This window comes from Notolepis coatsorum, assembly GCF_963971535.1.
Source record: "Notolepis coatsorum genome assembly, chromosome: 9".
In the NCBI taxonomy this organism is placed as follows: Eukaryota; Metazoa; Chordata; class Actinopteri; order Aulopiformes; family Paralepididae; genus Notolepis; species Notolepis coatsorum.
This window is the reverse complement of record NC_140173.1, coordinates 122035918-122058775: the sequence shown is the minus strand read 5'-3', so window position 1 is coordinate 122058775 and position 22858 is coordinate 122035918. Positions and strand designations below refer to the sequence as shown.

The 22858-nt window shown below is 45.1% G+C and overlaps 2 protein-coding genes across 2 annotated transcripts in view; both read right to left on the bottom strand.

Moving 5' to 3' along the window:
• Positions 1 to 205: 205 nt before the first annotated feature.
• The window catches only part of LOC311234736 (protocadherin-15-like), a gene marked incomplete at its 3' end in the record, with an annotated part of 504680 nt that continues 482027 nt past the window's right edge, over positions 206 to 22858 (bottom strand). The window contains exons 28-35 of the mRNA XM_084321979.1: positions 22375 to 22503; positions 11335 to 11356; positions 8948 to 8986; positions 8742 to 8800; positions 6569 to 6677; positions 2175 to 3300; positions 1387 to 1763; positions 206 to 814 (exon numbers count right to left, since the gene is read on the bottom strand). Of these exons, the coding sequence (XP_084178105.1) occupies positions 206 to 814; positions 1387 to 1763; positions 2175 to 3300; positions 6569 to 6677; positions 8742 to 8800; positions 8948 to 8986; positions 11335 to 11356; positions 22375 to 22503 (2470 nt within the window). The remainder of the gene's footprint in view (positions 815 to 1386; positions 1764 to 2174; positions 3301 to 6568; positions 6678 to 8741; positions 8801 to 8947; positions 8987 to 11334; positions 11357 to 22374; positions 22504 to 22858) is intronic.
• On the bottom strand, positions 16570 to 18219 carry LOC311234116 (protocadherin-15-like; the record flags this gene model as incomplete). Its single annotated transcript, XM_084321232.1, has 1 exon — positions 16570 to 18219. One exon carries the CDS (start codon positions 18217 to 18219, stop codon positions 16570 to 16572), a length of 1650 nt encoding a protein of 549 aa, XP_084177358.1.

Below are 22858 nucleotides of genomic sequence, written 5' to 3'. Positions count from 1 at the left end.
ATCTCATCAAATAATTTGCAAGGAAAATAGCTAAAAAAAAATCCAACCATAAATGAAGTCACCTGTCTCAGGTAGATCGGTGCTTGTACAGCTGAGGCATACAATCAATTATTCTGTTCCGTTTCTCAACAAAACAAAAAGGTATGGCAAACATGGTAAAATGAAAGAAAAAAAAGAAATGAAAACGAATCTCCTGCATGGCCGGTCAGAGTTTTGTCATTGGTATGTGCAGGCTGTTCCAGGGTCCCATCCATAGCTCTTCCTCATCGGACAGTGTGTGGTCACTCTGGGACTCCAGTGTCTCTCGGCTGTCCTTGTGGTTGTCCACAGGCGTCTCCTGCTCATCAGTACCACAGTTCCCACTGTTGTTCCTGTCAATAAAGGCCTTGGCGATATTAGATTTGGACCCAAAACTTTTAAGGCCTGTGATGCCAGATCCCAGGGAGCCACAGGAGGCCCGGGTATTAAGGTTGACATCCACAGTGGAGGGAACACAGGTAGCCGTGCCGTTCCCTGTTACCCCAATGCTGTTGACGGGGAGGTTCTCCTCATGAGTCACGCCCAGCTTCTCCAGTTTTTTAAACCGCTTGCCCAGCCGGCATGGAGAACCCACCTTGAGGTTGTTGGGATGGGGCCCCCGCCTGGTTCGGACGATAGTGCCGTTCTGCGCGAGGTAAACATTCCCATTGATGTTGCTGTGGCTGTTGACATTGGAAAGGTGGTTCCGCTGTGGCTCTGTGTTGCTGTCCTCTCCTGTGGAGCTGGTCTCGTACTCTGGGTCCAGCACCAGCTTCAATCTCTTCTTTCTCCCAGCCTAAAAAAAGGAGAGGAAAAAGAGGTAGATGTTATAGGTTATAATGAGAAAATATATTTTATATTCATTTTTATAACGTAAAATGTTTATAGTAACGAAATTAAGAAAATGCAAACCAACGGAGAAAATACAAAGTTTTCTAACATGCAAAATATCACAGCAGAAACAAGAGCATTATACTTCACACAAGATGTTTCAGTAAAAGAAAAATCAAAGACAATAATTCAAGATGAGAGAGAAACATGAATGTTGCCAGTAATTCCACACAAGAAACCATTTCTCAAGCTATTTCTTACGGAGGGAAAACGAGAGAGAGAAAATTTGAAACACTCTGGAGAGGCACACAATGTTCTCACTCCCATGCAAGGGCAATTCAGTTCACTCCCGTCTTACTTCACAGTTGACCATCTATCTTTTCAGAAGGCAGTCCCATCAGACTCTGAGTCAGCGGCATCCTCATCCTCCTCAGAAATAGGGGAGAGTCCTTCATACGTCTCTTCGGAGTTATCGGTCAAGCTCCGGACATCAGGGCTGTAGGGACTCTTGTAGGGGGCAGAGGGCCCGGGACTCACAGGAACCGCACTGGGCCTACTCGGCTCTTCTTCGTCACTGTGTTCACTAGATGACTGTTTGCTCTCATCCGCGGCCTCCGGTTCCTCTTCTGATTCCTTCTCCTCCTCACTCTCCTCTTTGATTGTGTCCTCAGAACCACCACTCGGAATGGACTTCCCGGAGCGCCGGCTTCCCCCAGAGGACCGGGAGCCGGCGGAGCTCTCCTCACTGCCCTGGGAGCTCTGATCCGCCATCTTGCCACTATGGGATGAACTTCCGTCCTCTGGGCCACTGGCCTCTGACCCAGGCACCTGACTCTGGCTCGCACCACTGGACACAGAGTCCTCACTGCCTGCCGCTGGGCCTGATTCAGCCTCACTGGACATCTCTGAGCTCGCTGCACTTTTTGATGATCTCACAGAAGACCCTGCACTCTGTGATGACTTCATGCTTGAACCAGATTGGGAGGGGGTGCCACTAGCGCTTCCACGCTCAGTCCCGCTCTCACTTCCACTACCACTCTTAGTGCCACTTCCACCTTCACTACCACTTCCCCCTCCACTACCACTTCCACCTCCACTACCACTTCCACCTCCACTACCACCTCCACTACCACTTCCACTACCACTTCCACTACCACTACCACCTCCACTACCACTACCCCCTCCACTACCACTACCACCTCCACTACCACTACCACCTCCACTACCACTTCCACTACCACTTCCACTACCACTTCCACTACCACTTCCACTACCACTTCCACCTCCACTACCACTTCCACTACCGCTCTTTGTCCCACTCTCACTCTCACTACCACTCCCAGTGCCACTTCCACTACCACTTCCTGAAACACTGCTCCCCTTGCTGGCTACAGTAGCAGATGATTTCATAGAAGAGCGGGCAGAGGATGCACTTCCTCTCGATTCCCCCGAAGCCTCGTCCTCCTTCTCAGAATCTTCATCAGAATCTTTCTCACTCCCTGAACTCTTCTCTGTACCTGATTCCTTCTCTGTCACCGTGCCTGTTCCCGACTCAGAGTCTTTCTCTGATCCAGACGCCTTCTCCGTTCCTGACCCTTGCTCTGTGCCTGATGATTTCTCAGACTTGGACTCTTTTCCTGAATCAGATTCTTTTTCAGTCCCCGATTCCCTCTCAGTGTCAGATTCCTTCTCAGTCCCCTCTCCCTCTGACTTGGGCTCTTCGTCAGATTCGCCTGGCTCTTCCTGCTCTTCCTCTGAGTCTACTGTACTCTCATTGGCATCGTCTCTGTCTAAATCTACCTTCAGATGGTCAACACTACCTTTCTCTGAGGAGTCATCGGAACCTTTCTCTTTACTAGTCCCACTTCCGCTAGCTTCTGGCTCGCTCTCTGTCACACTAATGGACACTTTAGACTTCTTGTCATCCTCGCTGGTTGCTTGGGAAGCGTCATCGTCCTTCTCGCTGCCTGTGGCCGAGCCAACGGTCACGCTACTCTGTGACTTTCGCCGGATCTGCAACTTGTTGCCAAGGCTGATTTTCCTGAAAACCTTTCCAAGCCGGCTCCGGGCATTGGACTTGCTGTCGATCGGGCCGGTCCCTGCCGGTCCCTCTGTTACACTGTCCTGGCCGTCGATACCGCGGGCTGACATCAACTTGGCATAATCCATGTCCTTCTTTGACTTGCCAAACATCTTGAACATCTTGGCTTTCTTCCATGGAGACAGGCCAGATGGACCGGCATCAGATGGCTTGTCTCCTGGTTTGCTAGCGACCACGAATTTGCTGAGTGTCATGACAGACTTTAGCTTCATGGCAGCATTGGATGGCTCACTATCTTCGTCTAGCTCAGCCGACTCGATTTCGTCCTCTGGTGGCAAGTCTCTAAATCCCACCCTCCTGGGTGGAGCTCTACCTCGTCCGCGGCCCCTGCCTCTGCCTCGGCCTTGCCCCTAAGACAGTCACATTTCATTCAGCCTCATATTCAGAGATGAAACATTAGGTACAGTATTAATATGATCAATGGGCACTGAAGTTATCATTGCAAGTGGGCTGTCAGTTTCTTAAGGCGAGACAGCACCCCATAATAGGGAAATTTCTTTTTTTTGAATAGATATCACTATGAAACTTTCCCAGTTGGTTATGTACATATAAACTAAGAAGAAATATATTGCAAGTTTTCAGAATTTTATGTTTATATATGGAAATGAGGCACTTCCCTATTAAATATGCACACATTTGCATGTATCGCCAAGACTCGCATCACCAACATGGATAATGCCAGATTCAAAAACTTGGTTTAATTTTGTTGATACATTCAAAACAAAACTTATTAAAGAGGGGATTGTGGCTATGTCCTCTTATCAGCCCATACATCAGGAAATACTGTCTACTGTCATAAAAAGAAAATGTTTCGCCTAGTTTTGGTATAAAATGTATTATAAACCTGGCTATGAATGATATATCAACAAACCCTTCTATAATAAGAAGCATAATATGGATGGGAAGAGATGTGAAACGTTTGGTGTGTCTAGGTACTAGGGAAATGGAGTTCCAAGACTTTGTGTGTAAGTAAAATGCATAAAAACTAGTTTTTCAGAAAACAACCTCAAAGTTCTGTATTGTAATTGGGATCTATGGACACAATCAGACAAAAAGTAAAATAAACAACTAAATGTGTGTTATTGACGTTTTATTGTCACTAGTTTCATAGAAAATATGTTTAGGAAGCAAAATATAACAAAATCTCAATATCGTAGAGAGAAAAAAAGCAAAAAGGCGATTTTGGGGGTGCTGTCTCGCCTTAAATTGTAACTTGAATTATGAACATGATCTTCATTGTGTGTGTATAACTTTTAAAGAGAATTATGAAATGGCAGTTAGAGCGTATCTAGCTTCTTCTACATGACATATTTTGGAGCGAAACAGGATAACAACCAACCATTCAAACATTCAAAGCTTGATGCTAGCTAGCTAGCCTGCATGCTAGCTCTCGCTGACAAGTAACAAAGTAAAAAGTTAAAAGTAACTTTGTCTTACCGTGGTGATGTGTTGGGGTCTTGTCTCTCATCACTCAATGAATTCCTGGCCATGTTATCACATCAAAGTATAGGGTACTTACTAGCCAACAGCTCTCCAGTCCCCACTGTAAGCATTGCGCCCATGTACGCACACTAACCGCCTGTTTAACTGTTTAACATGCATGATGCTTGTGTACAGTGCAGGGGAGCTGTTGGCTAGTACAGAGAAACAGAGACAACTATACATTCCCTATACATTAATCTGATGACATCGCCAGGAATTTATTGTATGATGAGACAAGACACACCACAACAGTCAAAGTGGTTATAAAGTCAAAGTGACTTTATAAACAACCATTACAACATGCATAGATTGACATTAGCATTCCAGTTGCTGGCCTTCATTCATTATTGCTGAATGGGGTAGTGCAGACCTTGCGACTGCATCCTAACTGCAGTGAATAAAACATTGCATGAAGTAAAGGATTTTTCAACAAATATCTTGGTTTCAGTACTTGGTCCCCTGCTCTTCATCCTCTACATTCTTCCACTTGGTCTGATTCTCCGCCAACATGGCCTCCGCTTCCATTGTTATGCAGACGACCCTCAGCTCTACCTCTCCACCAAGACTATCACTCCAGCCACTCTTTCCACCCTCACCACCTGCCTCACAGATATCAAAACATGGATGCAAAATAACTTTCTCAAACTAAACTGCAATAAATCAGAAATCATCATTATCTGTCCAAACTCCCTCACCAGCCACACCCAGGATTTCTCCCTAAATATTGATGGTTCCATTGACACCCCCTCCACTCACGTCCGTAACATTGGCATCATCCTGGACTCCACCCTTTCTTTCCTCCCCCATGTGAACCACATAACAAAAACGGCTTTCTACCACCTCCGGAACATTGCTCGTCTCCGCCCCTCCCTATCACTCTCCGCTGCTGAAACACTGGTTCATGCATTCATTTCATTAAGACTGGATTACTGTAACAGCATCCTCTACGGCTCACCAAACACTATCCTCAATAAACTCCAATATGTCCAAAACTCTGCTGCCCGCATGCTCACCTCCACCGTCGCTCTGATCACATCACCCCTGTCCTCCACGACCTCCACTGGCTTCCAATCAAATACAGGATACAATTTAAAATACTTCTCATCACATTTAAAGCCCTCAACAACCTTGCCCCTCCCTACCTGTCCGACCTCCTCCACCGTCACACGCCCACCCGTCGCCTTGGGTCTGCTGATGCCAACCTCCTAACACCTCCCACGACCAGGCTCCGGACCTGGGGCGACAGGGCCTTTGCTGCTGCTGCCCCCTCCCTCTGGAATGCCCTCCCCAGCCATATACGTGATGCAAACACCCTGACATCTTTTAAATCAGCCCTCAAAACCCACCTTTTCAATCTTGCTTTTGACCTCTAATTCTGTCGGTTTTATTTTATTTTGTCATGTATTATTTTTGTTCCGTTTTTGTTTTGCCATAGTTTTGTTTCTTCTACCCATAAAGCGTCTTTGAGCACCTGGAAAAGTGCTATATAAAATAGATGTATTATTATTATTATTATTATTATTGGTTACAAGATAGGCTGAGCTTGCTAAGCAGTTTTGTGTCTCTCTGAGTATTAATACATTTTGGGAATGGCCACATAGTTGTATATCTTCAGCCCAGCCACACTTCCCCTAAACAGACACTTGGTTGTCAAGGTGATGAGGTCACGTTAGCTACCTTTCATATGACGGGAGGGAGAAGGAATTAAAAATTATGTTATGATATTATTGGTTGGAATCTTCAATGCACACACCGGTATGACGCAAGTACTCAAATGTACTTAGGTTGTACTTTAGTTTGTATATTGTATATTTGTATAGTGTTGGGAATCTATTCCTCTTTTACTTAGTTTTATTTAAAAAAGATTTACTGTATGAAGCACATTCTCAGGGGCTCAACCAAGCATTTCACTGTAATGTACATGTACTTTATACGTGACAAATAAAAGCAAACTTGAAACTTGAAATTGAAAATATGTTGTGCTGGTAGGAAAAAGTTATTGGATTTTGATATAAAGTTATGATTATTATAATTTTTTTGCACTTATTGTTAAATAGGTGCACAATATTACTGGGTAAATGAGCTCACAAGGGCAAAAGGACATTGTGTCTTTAAAGGATAGATAGTCTACTATACCCCAGGGCCATGAGGGCTGTAGTAATCATCCTCCATGATCACCTCTCCGTACTCGTCATACATGGGAGCGATCAGCTTCCTGCGACTGCCATATTGAGGAAGGTCATATCTGCCGAAGACAACAAAGATTTGTTGTTTTATTATGGAGGCATAAGAGAAGCGTCACGTTGACTCAAAGTGTGGATTGCATGAAATGATGAATATGGTGAAAACAGACAAATTAATTATATGGCACAATAATATCTATAGGTCAGCTAATACTGCAAATCAGCAAATGCTAGTACACAAAAAAAAATTATTCAATGGTAAATTATGAAAAGCCCCAATTTAATAATTAATAATTACATTTCTGTAGATGGAAAAAATGCCAATTGGAACTCTCTTAACACACTGTAAATAAGAATAGGTATCTGTTTTACTCCTGTGATGCCAATTCAATGACTGTTGTCAGTCCTTGTATCAAGAGCTCAGTCAGTCAACTACTAGAGAATGAAAACATGTCTCCATCTATTTTCATGTCTGCGGTAGGCGGAACAAAAACAAAAGCATGAACAAAATCACAAATTGTAAGAAAGGACTTGTGACTCACACACATCCTGAAAAGGCCACAAGAGACGACATAAAACACATACATCCATCATTTATGGGGGGGGGGCATATTTATTACCAACTATACGGTAGCATGCAGCGGACATATGTGCTACAATGCTTCAATGAGCACCCAATTCTAGTTATTTATAATTTTTGGTACTTTTGTTTAGGTTTGAATCAAATACTGGGCCCATAACGGGCCTATAATGTGTCACACATAGGAGCAGCTATAGAGTTAACAATGTGCGGTAAATTGTCATAATAAGGTTACATGATGTGCGCAGTAGCATAACATAAGGGAGGTTATCTTCTGTCCACATTATGTCTGTGAGCGACGGTAGATTCAGAGCCCAGTGTGGCGATCAGCATTTAGCTTGTAAATGAGATGCAATGTGGGGTCAGCATCAATCTGAATTATGCATTAACATCTGTGTCTAACTGGCCAACGTGGATCTGTGTTCCTGTCACCGACTGACGGCATACCCTCCGTCATTACACCGTATCTAATCAGTGGGGAGCCTGTGGTAAAGGCCAGTGGCAATCTGAATTACCAGCACCTTGTGAACATGCAGGGGGTGACTCAGAGTACCACAGAGGCTGGCAATGGCTGGATTAACAGCTTAACTGCCATTAAGCTGTGCCCCTCTCCTTAAATATAAATGGATCACTGATGGACCAGGTTACAGTGAAAGCACACTCAGCAGCAATAGGGGCTTCCTGACCGTCTTGAAAATATAATTAGCCTGGTGCAGGGCTCTGTGATGCACACACACACACACACACACACACACACACACACACACACACACACACACACACACACACACACACACACACACACACACACACACACACACACACACACACACACACACACACACACACACACACACACACACACACACACACACACACACACACACAGTGCATCAGCTGAGGTAATCGGAATTAGCAAGGATGATGAGAAGTGAAGTCGCTGAGTAAGTAGTGAGGCAATTAAACATTTAAATTCAACAAGGCCCCCTTCTTAAAGTTAGTCATAGTGTGAGCCTGCAAGGTCTATATAGCTCGTCCCCGCTCCCGGCGTGGCTTTGGAGGGTGTTTGCAAGGCGCCGCTGCAGAGAAGTAGTGTTTAATGAAGAACAATTGCTCAGCAGCTGTTCCAGCACCCACCTCCCCCCCATGCCAACTTTAGACCATATGGACGATTCAATGTACCGACGGCAGGCGAAACACCCTCTATCCATTAAGCTGGAGGAGAACCACACTGTCTCAGGTGCACAGCAACAAGAGGCAGAGTAATTGGTATAATTTGGAGTAGAGAGTGGTAAACACCTAGAGATGGTACGGTACGTAATACCTAACCTCCTTCTGAATTTGACTGAGATAACTCCCCGTCCCCAGGCGTCTCAGCAGCACAGGGAGGTGGAAAGCAACTTCATGATAAATAAGACTTAATGGTGTGTTTATATATATTTTTTTAAATGGTGTGTTTATTTTTTACTTGAGCTGAACCGATGGAGATCAATTCCCTGGATTAGTGAGAAAGACTGATGAGAGGCGGTGCGGGCTGTGGGCTCACCCTTGGTCGTAATAATTATAGTAGTCCTGCGAGTCGATGCCCGACTCCATGGAGAGATCCTGCATTTCAAACAGGCAGAGAGAGAGAGAAACACATCAGCAGGCCTTAGTAAAACACAGCAGCAGAGAAGAGAACAGAGGCAGGACACAAGCATACAGCAGAATGACTATATCCCTGTGACTTAAGGAAAGCAGTAGGGTTTCTACCTCAGGTCTCAGAAGAGATGGCCTCAGCAGTTGCTGTTGCTGCCATAGAATGGTAGAGAGGAAAAGGGAGCGAAGGGACGGTGAGAGGAGACAATGACAGAATGCAGAGAGAATTCACTGTTTACGTTCAAGGTTACAGTGGAAAAAAGCACGCAGACTCTTAATAGGTGCCCGGAAGTGCGCGGCTGCCTTGTGTGTGTGTGTGTGTGTGTGTGTGTGTGTGTGTGTGTGTGTGTGTGTGTGTGTGTGTGTGTGTGTGTGTGTGTGTGTGTGTGTGTGTGTGTGTGTGTGTGTGTGTGTGTGTGTGTGTGTGTGTGTGTGTGTGTGTGTGTGTGTGTGTGTGTGTGTGTGTGTGTGTGTGTGTGTGTGTGTGTGTGTGTGTGTGTGTGTGTGTGTGTGTGTGTGTGTGTGTGTGTGTGTGTGTGTGTGTGTGTGTGTGTGTGTGTGTGTGTGTGTGTGTGTGTGTGTGTGTGTGTGTGTGTGTGTGTGTGTGTGTGTGTGTGTGTGTGTGTGTGTGTGTGTGTGTGTGTGTGTGTGTGTGTGTGTGTGTGTGTGTGTGTGTGTGTGTGTGTGTGTGTGTGTGTGTGTGTGTGTGTGTGTGTGTGTGTGTGTGTGTGTGTGTGTGTGTGTGTGTGTGTGTGTGTGTGTGTGTGTGTGTGTGTGTGTGTGTGTGTGTGTGTGTGTGTGTGTGTGTGTGTGTGTGTGTGTGTGTGTGTGTGTGTGTGTGTGTGTGTGTGTGTGTGTGTGTGTGTGTGTGTGTGTGTGTGTGTGTGTGTGTGTGTGTGTGTGTGTGTGTGTGTGTGTGTGTGTGTGTGTGTGTGTGTGTGTGTGTGTGTGTGTGTGTGTGTGTGTGTGTGTGTGTGTGTGTGTGTGTGTGTGTGTGTGTGTGTGTGTGTGTGTGTGTGTGTGTGTGTGTGTGTGTGTGTGTGTGTGTGTGTGTGTGTGTGTGTGTGTGTGTGTGTGTGTGTGTGTGTGTGTGTGTGTGTGTGTGTGTGTGTGTGTGTGTGTGTGTGTGTGTGTGTGTGTGTGTGTGTGTGTGTGTGTGTGTGTGTGTGTGTGTGTGTGTGTGTGTGTGTGTGTGTGTGTGTGTGTGTGTGTGTGTGTGTGTGTGTGTGTGTGTGTGTGTGTGTGTGTGTGTGTGTGTGTGTGTGTGTGTGTGTGTGTGTGTGTGTGTGTGTGTGTGTGTGTGTGTGTGTGTGTGTGTGTGTGTGTGTGTGTGTGTGTGTGTGTGTGTGTGTGTGTGTGTGTGTGTGTGTGTGTGTGTGTGTGTGTGTGTGTGTGTGTGTGTGTGTGTGTGTGTGTGTGTGTGTGTGTGTGTGTGTGTGTGTGTGTGTGTGTGTGTGTGTGTGTGTGTGTGTGTGTGTGTGTGTGTGTGTGTGTGTGTGTGTGTGTGTGTGTGTGTGTGTGTGTGTGTGTGTGTGTGTGTGTGTGTGTGTGTGTGTGTGTGTGTGTGTGTGTGTGTGTGTGTGTGTGTGTGTGTGTGTGTGTGTGTGTGTGTGTGTGTGTGTGTGTGTGTGTGTGTGTGTGTGTGTGTGTGTGATGAATCGGGCATTGGAGGTTGGCCAACAAATGCAGGTACATACAGACGCATCAACCAACCAACCCACAGAACACAGCGATTGTTCAGTTGCTCCTTCCGACCACCTATGTTACCTATGTCGAGGCCATACAGATTCCATAGAGAACAGCTATACGGACAAATGAAAAGTTGAAATGTCGATGGCAAAAGAAAAGAGGGGAGAGAAACGTGAGGAAAAGATGACAGAAGGAAACGCTGAGGAGCGTTCGTGAAGCGTAATAACAAGACGTGGACAGAAAGGCAATTTAGCAACGACAAGGTAAAAAAATCATCACAACTGTTGCGAACTGTTACTTAGTTTTGTCCGATGGAAGCAACAGTTGTGATTGGAGGATCAATAAAAGAGCGTGGGGTTTGATATAGGTCAATTGCACCTAATCAAAAGTAAAACATCATGTACTTCTGATTGTTGACGGTTCATAGGTTGTTTCAAGGTCATAATTTGGAGGGGACTGTTATGATGTCAAATATTGTCAGAAATGTTGTCACTTTATCTTTGGCTTTTGTGTTTCTCTTTGCCAACTAATAATAAAGAAAAAACAGCCCCAAATGCTTATCTGTCACTTAATATACACAACATATTTGAGAGGAATGCGAGTGCTTTCGCACCAAAATGTAACCGGTAATGTCAATGTCAGGAGTCCTATCTCTCTGAGATCTCATCTTAATCTCATTCAGCGGTTCCCATCGAGTGAGGGGCAGATAAGAATAATGGGGAATAAGCCGCCTCAAGCCGCCCTGAGAGTGACAAAATGTCTACGCACACAAATACATTCAACAAAAAGGAAAAGCCAATAAGATTGCTTACCGGTCTGCCGTAGCCTCGCCTCCTGCGCGCCATCGGGGAGAAACACAAGTAAGTACATTACAATAATCAGTATGGTTATGTCTTAAGTGCATTTATATGAATGACACATGAATTCTACAGCACTACAATGTGTATATTCTGCTGACCAGTGGATGTTTCACTTTTACTTACTGCGCAATTCAACAGGGTTGCATTTATTTTTTTTGACTGCATAAAAGCAACAATGTTATCATTTGATGTAGACCATTTCCATTTTCCACATCTGAACAGATAAAATACCAAGATGAATGTAAACATTTAAAGAGGTTTGGGAAGATTGGAATAGGAAAAAGAAAAGAAAAGAAAAAGTCACACGTGACTGTATAGACAGTATCTAGATTAATGTCCCATCAGATTAGAACAAAGACATTGTTATTCAAGGACACATTGCTGCTTCGAAGGAAACTTCTCATAAAACACAAATGCAAATCCGACAAAGAAATTGTCCGTCTCAGCATAATATGCCTAGTTTCAACCAAGTCCTATCTTTTTCACCCACGACACGTGGGGACTAATGTGAATTCACACTGGAGTCTGAGCAGACGCTTCGCAAAAACAACGGCGAGTTATCCTTGGTGTTGTAGAAGCACTAAACAGTGTGGTGCTGCATACAGTACAAGTCAATGAGACTGGGTTTTAATGGAGCCGACCTCAGAGTTCACCGGCGTACAACTGTACCCATCTGAGCCTGTGAGTAATGACCACTCTCACACACTCAGATATATGGCCAAGCGATGATGTGACTTTCCTCCGGAGAGCTGTAATCTGTTATTAGGGGGCAGGGACAGGGCATAGCCTGTTACGGCCACACCTCCCAGGCTGCCGATGGGGCTGGTGGGCGTGGGATCTGATGGATGACCTGCTGGGTTGGCTGCTGCGAGCTCTAGGAAACAGCAAGACTAATGGTCTAGTGGACAGGTACCCTAGGCAGGTTTCGACTGAAGGGGGCTAAGGGGAGGGGGGAGCACGGGATAAGGGGATGTTTTACGGCCAGGAGTGCGAGGTCCACACAAAATAATGAATGGACACTTAAACATTCATCCTCAAGGATGTTGGACAGAAACTCCTCAACCATCTCAACAGCAGTCAATTAACTACGAGAATTAATGGTGCATGTTAACACAGGGATGCTCGGCCGTGTCAAATAATATCCTCCATTAGCATCATTTAACACAATTCAATGCATAGAGTCATTATTACTTTACTGTCACAAATATCGTAGGCCCGCCCCAAAGAAAGCCTATGACAGCTAGCTCACCAATCACAACAGTCATTTCATAGGGAATCAGTGATGCATGCGCTGAATAGGTAGATTTTCAGCCATGCCGACTGTTATGTGTACTTTCACATGGTGGAGGGTATACTTACTGTCTGTGGTGTATATTCACATTGTGGTTTGTGAGTGTGGTGTCACTAATTGGTGAGGTGTAATCCACACACTGTTTTCTTTCTTGCAATTAACATGGTTGTCTATGTAATTGATCACAGCTGTGGTGACGAGGCTCCACACCCTACAAACAGACTGACCAGGAGCTCATCACTGCAGTTTGCTCATCACAGTGTCGCTTACCAGAGTGCTCTCAGAAGTGCTCTCCCAGCCGTGCTCACTATTCTTGACCATTTGCTCCTTGCTATATTTTTGTCCATGTGCTTTCTTTTTGTTATATCCTGAACCATGGAGGTTGGAGCACCCAGCTCTCCACTTGTTGTACCTTTAGACTAGCTGTTCAATAAATATTGTAATTTTTTGGTAAAACGTGTCCGACTTCCTTGTTGTCCACCACGCTACAATCAAGGCCTACTGGGGAAACAAGTCATATTTCCTGTGACTGTGAAGGCCTTAGGGCAAGTCACTTATACTTGATTGTAACACCAACAAACCTGGCTTATAGCATAACTTTAATATATTAAGATGGAATGATTAGTTCATGATTATTTCACTCTGGCGATTATCATACGATCTTTGGTGCACAGTAGTCCCGATGAAACCATTATTATGCCGACGATATGCAGAATTCTACCGCTCTCCAAAATGTTTTGTTTTGCAAATGCGTAGGTAGCCTTGTGTGATGTATCGTCCTTCTACCAGCTTAATGTATCAGCGGGAGACAGCGGGAGACGTTCAAAGATGCAGTGATAAAAATCAATGGCATCGGAGGAAATAAAGGAAAACTAGTTGTGTGGAATGTGTGTTGGTCGGAGCAGACCGCTCTCTCAGGGGGGAAAACGCCACCTGAGCCTCCAGCCTCCTGACAGGAGAGATTACCCCATGTAACGAACACGGAATCCACAATTAGTAGGCCTTCGACCTGCGTATCAGGGGAACCTCGTGATGAATCAAACATTTCATCGCTCTGGAAAGGGAGGTGTGCTGAGGCCTAGGGGGGGGGTGCGCTGAGGCCTAGGGAGGTGGGGGATAAAAACACACCAGGGGTATATGTTGGAAAGAGACAGGGGTGGGAGTGTGCGAAAAAAAGAAAGAAAGAAAAACATGAAGATAGAACATTTGAAACAGGGGATGTGAAAGATAGCGGTGCTGCTGTGATTGTAAAGAGGATAATGGAACGGGATGGCTGAGAGAGAGACACTAGGAAGAGGTACGTGTTAGTGAGAGAGAGAGAGAGGCTGGAGGGAGGAGAAGGGGGAGGAAGGCGGAATAGTCGACAGTCCCACAGGCACTGGGCCTGGTGGTTGAGGATGGATTGCATCTCTAATTAGCCTCTTCCAAAGTGCAGCCTGACAACGCAGTGACCATTTCATCATGCTGTGAGGACCAGTGTTGATTGAGGATGGATTGCATCTCTAATTAGCCTCTTCCAAAGTGCAGCCTGACAACGCAGTGACCATTTCATCATGCTGTGAGGACCAGTGTTGACATGACAATACAGCTCCCCCGGTGGTCAGCCTGCTCGGCTGCTTCGCCTCGCGCTTTGACCTAAATATGAAGATGTGTCTCTGTGGGTCATGTGTATGTGTGTGTGACTCTATACATTATTCTCATAAGAACTCCTTAAATGTTCTATGTAACCATAAAATGGCCCCTTCTAAAAAAAAGTATATATATATATATATAAAAAGGGCCAGTGAGAACCATGTTGTTCCCCCCCCCCCCTCATTAAATTACACTGACTACCAAGCCACAATTCCTTAACACATTCGGGGCCAGACCCGAGATATCCCGGGTTAATTCGCCATGCGTTGGGCGCCAGACCCGAGATTTCTCGGGCTTTCTATCGTTATTTCTTTTATTCGATATTCCCATTCATAATCCATCGAGGGAGCCTGTGTTATCATTGGGAATGAGTCTGAGATCGCAAACGTCCAATACCGCCGCCTTGCGGCCGGTATTGCACATCCTTTGAAACTCTCTGGCTTGGGCTGTGCGTCGATCTAAAAAGTCCGGTCCGGGTTTTCCTTGTCGGGCAGGAGAAGCGTTTATAATGCATGGATTGAGGAGAATCAAGCACTCCCGGTTCATGTTCTTTTGTGGATTATGTTGGCAACACGATCGACATCAATACTTGGAATGGCGATCAGATAATTGGAATATTCTTTTTGGAGTACATCCTAGTCAAGGTAAGGGCTATATGGTATCAATCTTGCGTTGATCCAAGCATCCATTCACTGCGATCCGCCATGTGTGTGTGTAACGTATTCCGTTGGTGGCGATCAAAGCATGGAAAAACGACCCGTCCCCCACCCTTTCATGCATTCCTGATGAAACATAATACCGATAATATAGCGTTGATTTCAGATTGATTGTTGATACAGGCGAGAAACGCTACGTTTTTTGTGAAATGCACTAAACGCTGCATAGCAACGTTTTCTGGGATTAGACAGGCTTACTCTAAAACTATACTCATATTCACCACGGTATAAAACGGGAATGTATGGATGAAAAAATTATTTCTTTTTCACAAATTGAATGATAGATACTCAATGTCAAATGGGCAATAGTATTATATCCATAGCTATGATATTTAATATAGTTTGAGCCCTGCAAACACCGCCATGTATCCGTACACTTTAAAGCGGTGGCCTTCTTACCACACCGGCTCAGTGGCCTCGTGGGTAGAGTGTCCGCCCTGAGTTCGGGAGGCTTGGAGTTCAAGCCCCGGCAGAGTCATACCAAAGACTATTTAAAAAATGGTACCCATAGCCTCCCTGCTTGACACTCAGCATCAAGGGTTGGTTTGGGGGGAAGTCCTTGCGACATACTAGTGTCATGTCCAAGGGGTGTACTTGTACATCAAGCTGCCTCACGCTACGGAAACAGGAGATAGGCTCCTGCCCCATGTGCCGTTACGGCTCGAGAACCATTGGTTCTCAAAGGCAACTTCTTCTTCTTCTTCTTACCACACGGTACACAGCGACCTCTGGCGTCCAATGAGTTAAATGTGACTGTGTGACAGAGTGACAAGAACTGATGAACAAATTACAGTACTTATTTAAATGCTTTTTATTTAAATGCTTCGGATGAACTTCAGCTTCAGTGTGTCCTGGTTAAATACGTTTACAAAGCATTAATCCCTAACATATGTGAGGATTTTAAATAACCGCCAGTATAAACTGGAGAACAGACCTTCAAACACACTGCAAGACTGAACACTATACACTTGGTAGTTGGTAGTCATGTGATTGCATATTGACCATGTTCACACGGTGGCCATTTTGGTCTTATGTCCCGTGCAGGTCGGGTTCCTTGCCACCCTGTTGTGGGAGCAGGGTGGAAAAGAACCTGAGCATGACATAAGAGCAATATGGCCGCCGTGTGAATACAGCGAATGGAGGGGTAGGGATGAATTCTGCGTTGAGCCCGTTTTCTTCAAATACATAGATTTGAATAGAGTGAAGGATGAGCAGCACAGTTACCTCGTAGATGGAACCATTAGAAAAGAAAAGGAACAGAACTGCTTTATATGAGCTTCTATTACAATGCCAGGGAACACATCATACAGTCATTGTGGCAGTGCTGCTTACACTTGTTGGCTGGTGGCAACTAAAGTTTGATTTTAAACATACAAAGGTCACAAGGTATCATGTAAAAAAGTATTTTTTACTTCTCTCGAGAAACCAATACTGTATATTATGTCTTTTGACTAATGTAAAAAAGCCTTTAAGAAACAACAAAAAAAAAACAGAGGCATGGGGACATACAAATGAGTTGAATGAGAATGGGAATCAAAGAGAATGGAGTCAGAAGATGGTGGACTGAGCGGGAAAGTGTCGGGCGGGGTCCTGAACAGAGTTCATGTTCAGTTGGCTGGTCTGCCTCACCTCTGCTGCCATGTTCAGTTGGCATGTTCCATTTTCAGTCACGGTTATTCCATTTCCAGTCAAGGTAATTCTATTTTCAGTCGAGGCTATTCCATTTCCAGTCAAGGTTGTGTTCGTCGTCGAGATTAGCCGGACCGCGGGGGTGGAGTTAGTGTCAGGGTTTGGTCTGCTCTGCTCACGGGGAGTGTCCAAGCCTGGCAGTTTGTTGTTAGCACCCTCTACTTCCTCAGTCGTTTGAGGTTTCTTGTTGAATTTGGGCATCTTGCAATTTTTGTCTACTTGGCTGTACAGGTTGGCAACAGACCTCTCGATGTCAGCGATATTCTGGATGTTCTTCAGGATCCCCTTGAGCTCTCTCTTCTTCCCGCTCTCACCAGGCAGTGGAGGAGGGGTCGAGGGATGGGAACGGGCTGAAACTGGGCGGAGCGAGGACATAGACGGCAAGAAGGTTGGGACAAACTTAACACTGGTGGGGGAGGGAGTGGATGGCGGGAGTGGAGGGGGAGACGGGGGTGGGGGAGCAGCCCGCTTCGGAGGAGTGGACGGGAGAAGATGTCTCCTCTCACGAAGGTGGAAAGGAACAGGCGGAGGGGCGAAGGGTGGAGTAGGAGGTGGGCAGGATAATGGGGGAGGGGGAGGGGGCTGCTGTGGAGGAGGAGGAGGGGGCGGCGGCCTCTCCGGTGGGTCTGGTATGATCTCCAGCGTTACCTCACAGGGCTCCGCTGTCATGCAGCTGGAGATGCTGGAGCTGAACCTTCTCAGGACAGGGGGAGTAGGCCTCTGGCCGGAGGTCAAGGGTGGGGAGTGCACCCCCGGGGTGATGATAATCCTGGCGGGCATGTCCCTGCCCACTGACATGGGGCCGTAGGGGCAGTTTAAGAGGGAGAGCAGGGTCTCAGAGCTGAGCTCAAGCATGTCGACGCCGTCTCTATCCCTGAGCAGGATGGGGGAGAGGCGGGGGCTCCCGTGCTTGGAGGTCACGTCCTGCAGGGCCTGCTGCTCAAACTGCCTGGCCTGCTCTCGGACGGACAGCTTGGTCTCCGTGCTGCTGCTGCGGCCACTGAGTAAGTCCAGACTCTCTAGCTCCTCTCTGCCTCTCGTGTCCGCTTGGATCAGCTGCAGCTCCCACTCCGCAGGATCCATAAGAGACTGTCTAGGCATGGACCACCCCGAGCCAGTAGAGTTGGACGGAGAGGGGGGGGGCCACTGCTGAGACGATCCCACCCCCCCCGCAGAGGCGTCCGCGCTGTCGGGGGGACCGGTGTCGCCGCGAGCGGGGTTGAGGGTGGTGAGGGGCCGGCAGTCGGACAGGAAGGTCACGTTGTTGCTCTCGGACTTAATGGGCAGGTTGCCGCACAGTGTTCCGTTGCCTCGGGGCGTGATGGCGCGACAGGCGAAGGTGCTAAGAATCCGCTGGCGATCGGCCTCCTCAATGACAGACTTTTGAGCCCTGCTCCGGTAAGAGGTGGAGGTGGAGAGGAGAAAGACTTGAAACACAGATGAAGAATGAACAGTGAGGGGGCGGCTGAGCGAAGCGGAGGAGAGAAAGCTTGAGACCAAGAACCACATAAGTTGAAATATTTTCGATGGAACCATTATTTTACAGTTATAAAGTCAATCCAATTGTATATGACAAAATAAATGTACTGTATGTGTAATATCACAAAGAAAGTAACTCAACCTCTAGCGTCTTTAACTATGAATGAAAACAACATCTTTAGGTGATAACGTTTGAAAACATTGTTCCTCTGAAAACCTAAAATGGAGTTATATGGTTCTTCGTCTGAGGTACTGTTCCAGTCTTCACTCATGTGACTCTCAGTATTGATTATTTGATTCCATACAATAGGTATTGTATGTGTGTGTGTGTGTGTGTGTGTTCCTTTTATTATTATGTGTATGTAATATGTTGAATCTTTTGTAAGGTAAAAGTACACATGCATTGGGATCTGTTGTGTAAAAAAGCCATAATACCCTTGAATATCCTTCTTTCCCGAAATTTGAGATACTTTTGTGATATTGACGGTCCTCAGTACAAACTTCCTTTACAAGCGTCTTGTACTTTGCTGAATCACCGTCAAAGCCATAATGACATCACAGAATGCTCTCTATAGTGTCATGGAAGTTGAATTGAATGTGATAAGTGATGCGTTCTTGTAGAGGATGAAACATATAATATGTCAACATTACCCACGCATTAGTTCAGTTGTGATGATACCAAGAGGCCGTGATATGAAGTTAATGGAAACAGAACGTGATGGAGAGATGGCTTGACTTCAATGGCAAAGGGGGGTATGGGGGTGTTTCTGTGGGATACCTACTGAAGCGACATCTCTCTAAATAAACAAGAGCTGCATTTATCACATCAGATGGAAACAAAATAGGTTCATGGCAGTAAATAAGAAATCTGGGACTTTAAAGCACTATATACAAATATGAACTATTAACAAGACATTTGGTTAACATGTCTAACAACCAAATGCCAGAATTGTATCTTAAAGGGGACATGTTATGGAAAATGGGTTTTCCATGGTGTTGGTATGCATTTGGCAGTCTGAAATGTTATTTAGGCGGCGTGGAAAATGGCATAGGTATGCCTTGCTGTTTGGCTTTAGTTGAATATGCCTATAAACTGTCCAGAATTATTGCCCTGTGTGATATCACGAGTGGGACACAAGCGATGAAAAAGCGTTGATGAATCAATTAGCTGTGTTTTTTTTTTTTTTTTTTTTAAGCCAGGAACACTGCCTACCTAATGTACTGCTCAGTTTCTAAAAGTTTTTCCTTTTGGGTGTCGGGGGTAGCCAGGCAGGGAGGGAAATAATTCATTTTAAATATGGCTTGTGTTACACCCACCAAAGACATGTTCAATATAAAGGAGGATAGAGATGGTAGATAATTAAAATGATTGAAAAGAACATAATATGTCCCTGTTAAAAATACAGCAAGCTCTTGGCAGCAAGCGAGGCGGGGTCTTTGCTGTTCCTACATTGTAATCACATACGATATTGATCCTATACATGGGCCCCGTTCTGGCTGTACTTACTGCAGTCTGAATCCAGAGAGAGCCGGGGAATGGAAATGAGGTACGACACAGAGAGACATGGATGGAAAGACAGACGTGTGGTAAGAGGATCAGAGCGGGAGACGGAATGTCAACGAGGGTGAAGGTTAGATGGAAGGATGAGTGTATGTGTACACCTGCATATAACCCATAGCACTCTGTATAATAGCATGTACAATTAGATTAGATTCAAATGTATTGTCATTATACAGCACAAGTACAGTACAATGGAAAGAAGTTTGGCATCCAACCAGAGTGCAAATGTAGCAGTAAAGTCCAACATCAATATACAATACACAGGTGGTTAAACTGGGTACAAAATATACAAATGAGTACTACTGAGTGTAGTGCTAATCAGATGTATGTACAGAGTTGTAGTATAATATGTACAGTGATACATATACAATATACAAGATATATCTGTATATATATATATATATATATATATATATATATATATATATATATATATATATATATATATATATATATATATATATATATATATATATATATATATATGTACAGTATATGTAAATGTCTATTTATTGTATATATATTTATCCACATCTGTCTGTATATACCTGCATATAATCCCTTTTTACATACATGTAGATACTATATCTATATCTGTACATACTCCTTACCTACTCTTACTAGTTATACTGCTGGCCAGTATGACATACTACCATAGGGTCTTTATACCTGTATTACTCTGTAGTATCTATAAATGCTGTAATGATACTATAACACTGTACCCAATCTGATTAGCGTTATTACTTTATATACTTACTTATATCACCTGTACATTGCTATTGCACTTTACTGTTAATTTTGTTTTACTCTGGTTAAATGCCAAACCTATTTTTGTTGTACTGTATTTGTGCTGTTAAATGACAATACATTTAATCTAATCTAATGTGTGATAGGCAAAGATGTATACAAAATACCAAAATACAGAAGATAATGTATTCTCCTGTTCTCTTCATCACATGTGCGCAAAAACATACTACACGTTCATCCAAAACATACACACGGTCTCTCTCTCTCTCTTTCACACACACACACACACACACACACACACACACACACACACACACACACACACACACACACACACACACACACACACACACACACACACACACACACACACACACACACACACACACACACACACACACACACACACACAGTCTCTCTCTCTCTTTCACACACACACGCAGTCTCTCTCTCTCTTTCACACACACACACACAAACACTGTCTCTCTCTCTTTCACACACACGCACGCACACACACACACACACACACACACACACACACACACACACACACACACACACACACACACACACACACACACACACACACACACACACACACACACACACACACACAGTCTCTCTCTCTCTTTCACACACACACGCAGTCTCTCTCTCTTTCACACACACACACACACACACGCACACACAAACACTGTCTCTCTCTCTTTCACACACACACACGCACACACACACACACACACACACACACACACACACACACACACACACACACACACACACACACACACACACACACACACACACACACACACACTGTCTCTCTCTCTCTTTCACACACACACACACACACACACACACACACACACACACACACACACACACACACACACACACACACACACACACACACACACACACACACACACACACACACACACACACACACACACACACACACACACACACACACACACACACACACACACACACACACGACGCTTCTACCTAGGAAAACACTTAGGCAGTGTTTTAATAAGGCCTTTTATGGGATCACCTCCCCTTGTTTCCAGTGCAACCTGGAAAATAACCCCAAGATAAACATCACGGGCCACATCGCTGTCCCCAAGAGACCTCTTCTGCTGCCTCCAAATGAAAAGCATCTGCTCGCTCCCTTGTGTTGGTCAACAGCTGCTGTAAGCACTGCACTCTTTACAGCTTCCTGTTACATTTCTATTACCGCCCCTAACAGCAGCCATACGTTAGCAGTAGTGTTGACACTAACATTTCATTGCACGTTCAGGGTATTATTCAACATGAGAGGTCAAATCCGATTGTGCTTATGGCAACATTGCAGGACGCGGGTAACAAACATGAGGAACGCAAAAAGTTAATTTGCCTCAAAATCAATGACCAAGGATGGGCCAGAACATCTATTCCCGTTCTCTTTCCAGTAAGGCAAAACAAAGTGTAACCAACCTTTGGAGAATGCTGCAATGAAATGCATCTACAGCCTAATTGGAAAGGCACTTTATCGACTGTGGTAATCACCAGCGGAGCAGCAATATATATACGGTACATGGTAGCGTGTAGAGAAGAAAAGCACATCACAGTTAGGGAGCTAAGGAGTACAGAGAGAGAGAGAGAGAGAGAGAGAGAGAGAGAGAGAGAGAGAGAGAGAGAGAGAGAGAGAGAGAGATGTGAGAGGCGCAACAGGGTAGATTTGAAAAGATCGATGTCCCGCACTCCCACAACTAATTAATGTTCCTTTTAGAACACAAACAAGTGATGTGATGTTTGAACAGAGACAATGGGAGCACAATGGGAGACGGGACTAACCGTAGTGGACATATAATGAGAGGTCGGGGTCAACTCACATGCTGCTGTCCCCGAGCTCCTCGTAGAGGTTGGCAGTCGGAGCGCCAGCGGGAGGAGCAGCCTTCGCCCTGCCGCCAGGTGGTAGCGCCATCTGAATCCTTGCTGTTTTGGCACATTCTGCCTGCCGCCTGTCAAACGGATTGTCATCAGTTTTGAGTCACAGAGATGATTATGGGTTCAAGTTCACATGCGAGGGAACGATCAACCGGAATCACAACAAACAAAGAAATAGGGCTTGATAAGTTTTTGAAATAAAAATGTCACTGACGAAACAACCCATCTAATATTTTAATGTCGGTTAACCGTCTAAACGGCTCATGAGGGAGCCTGAAGTGAACAGGGTTTGTTTTTTGTCGTCGGTAATTTGACCAACGCTGTTTCAGAATATGCACACAGCGGCATTTTCATCAGCATTATGATGTATTCCATCAGCTTTTAGAAAAAAAAATGTCCCCAATTTAGTCGTTACGCCAATTCCCTTCC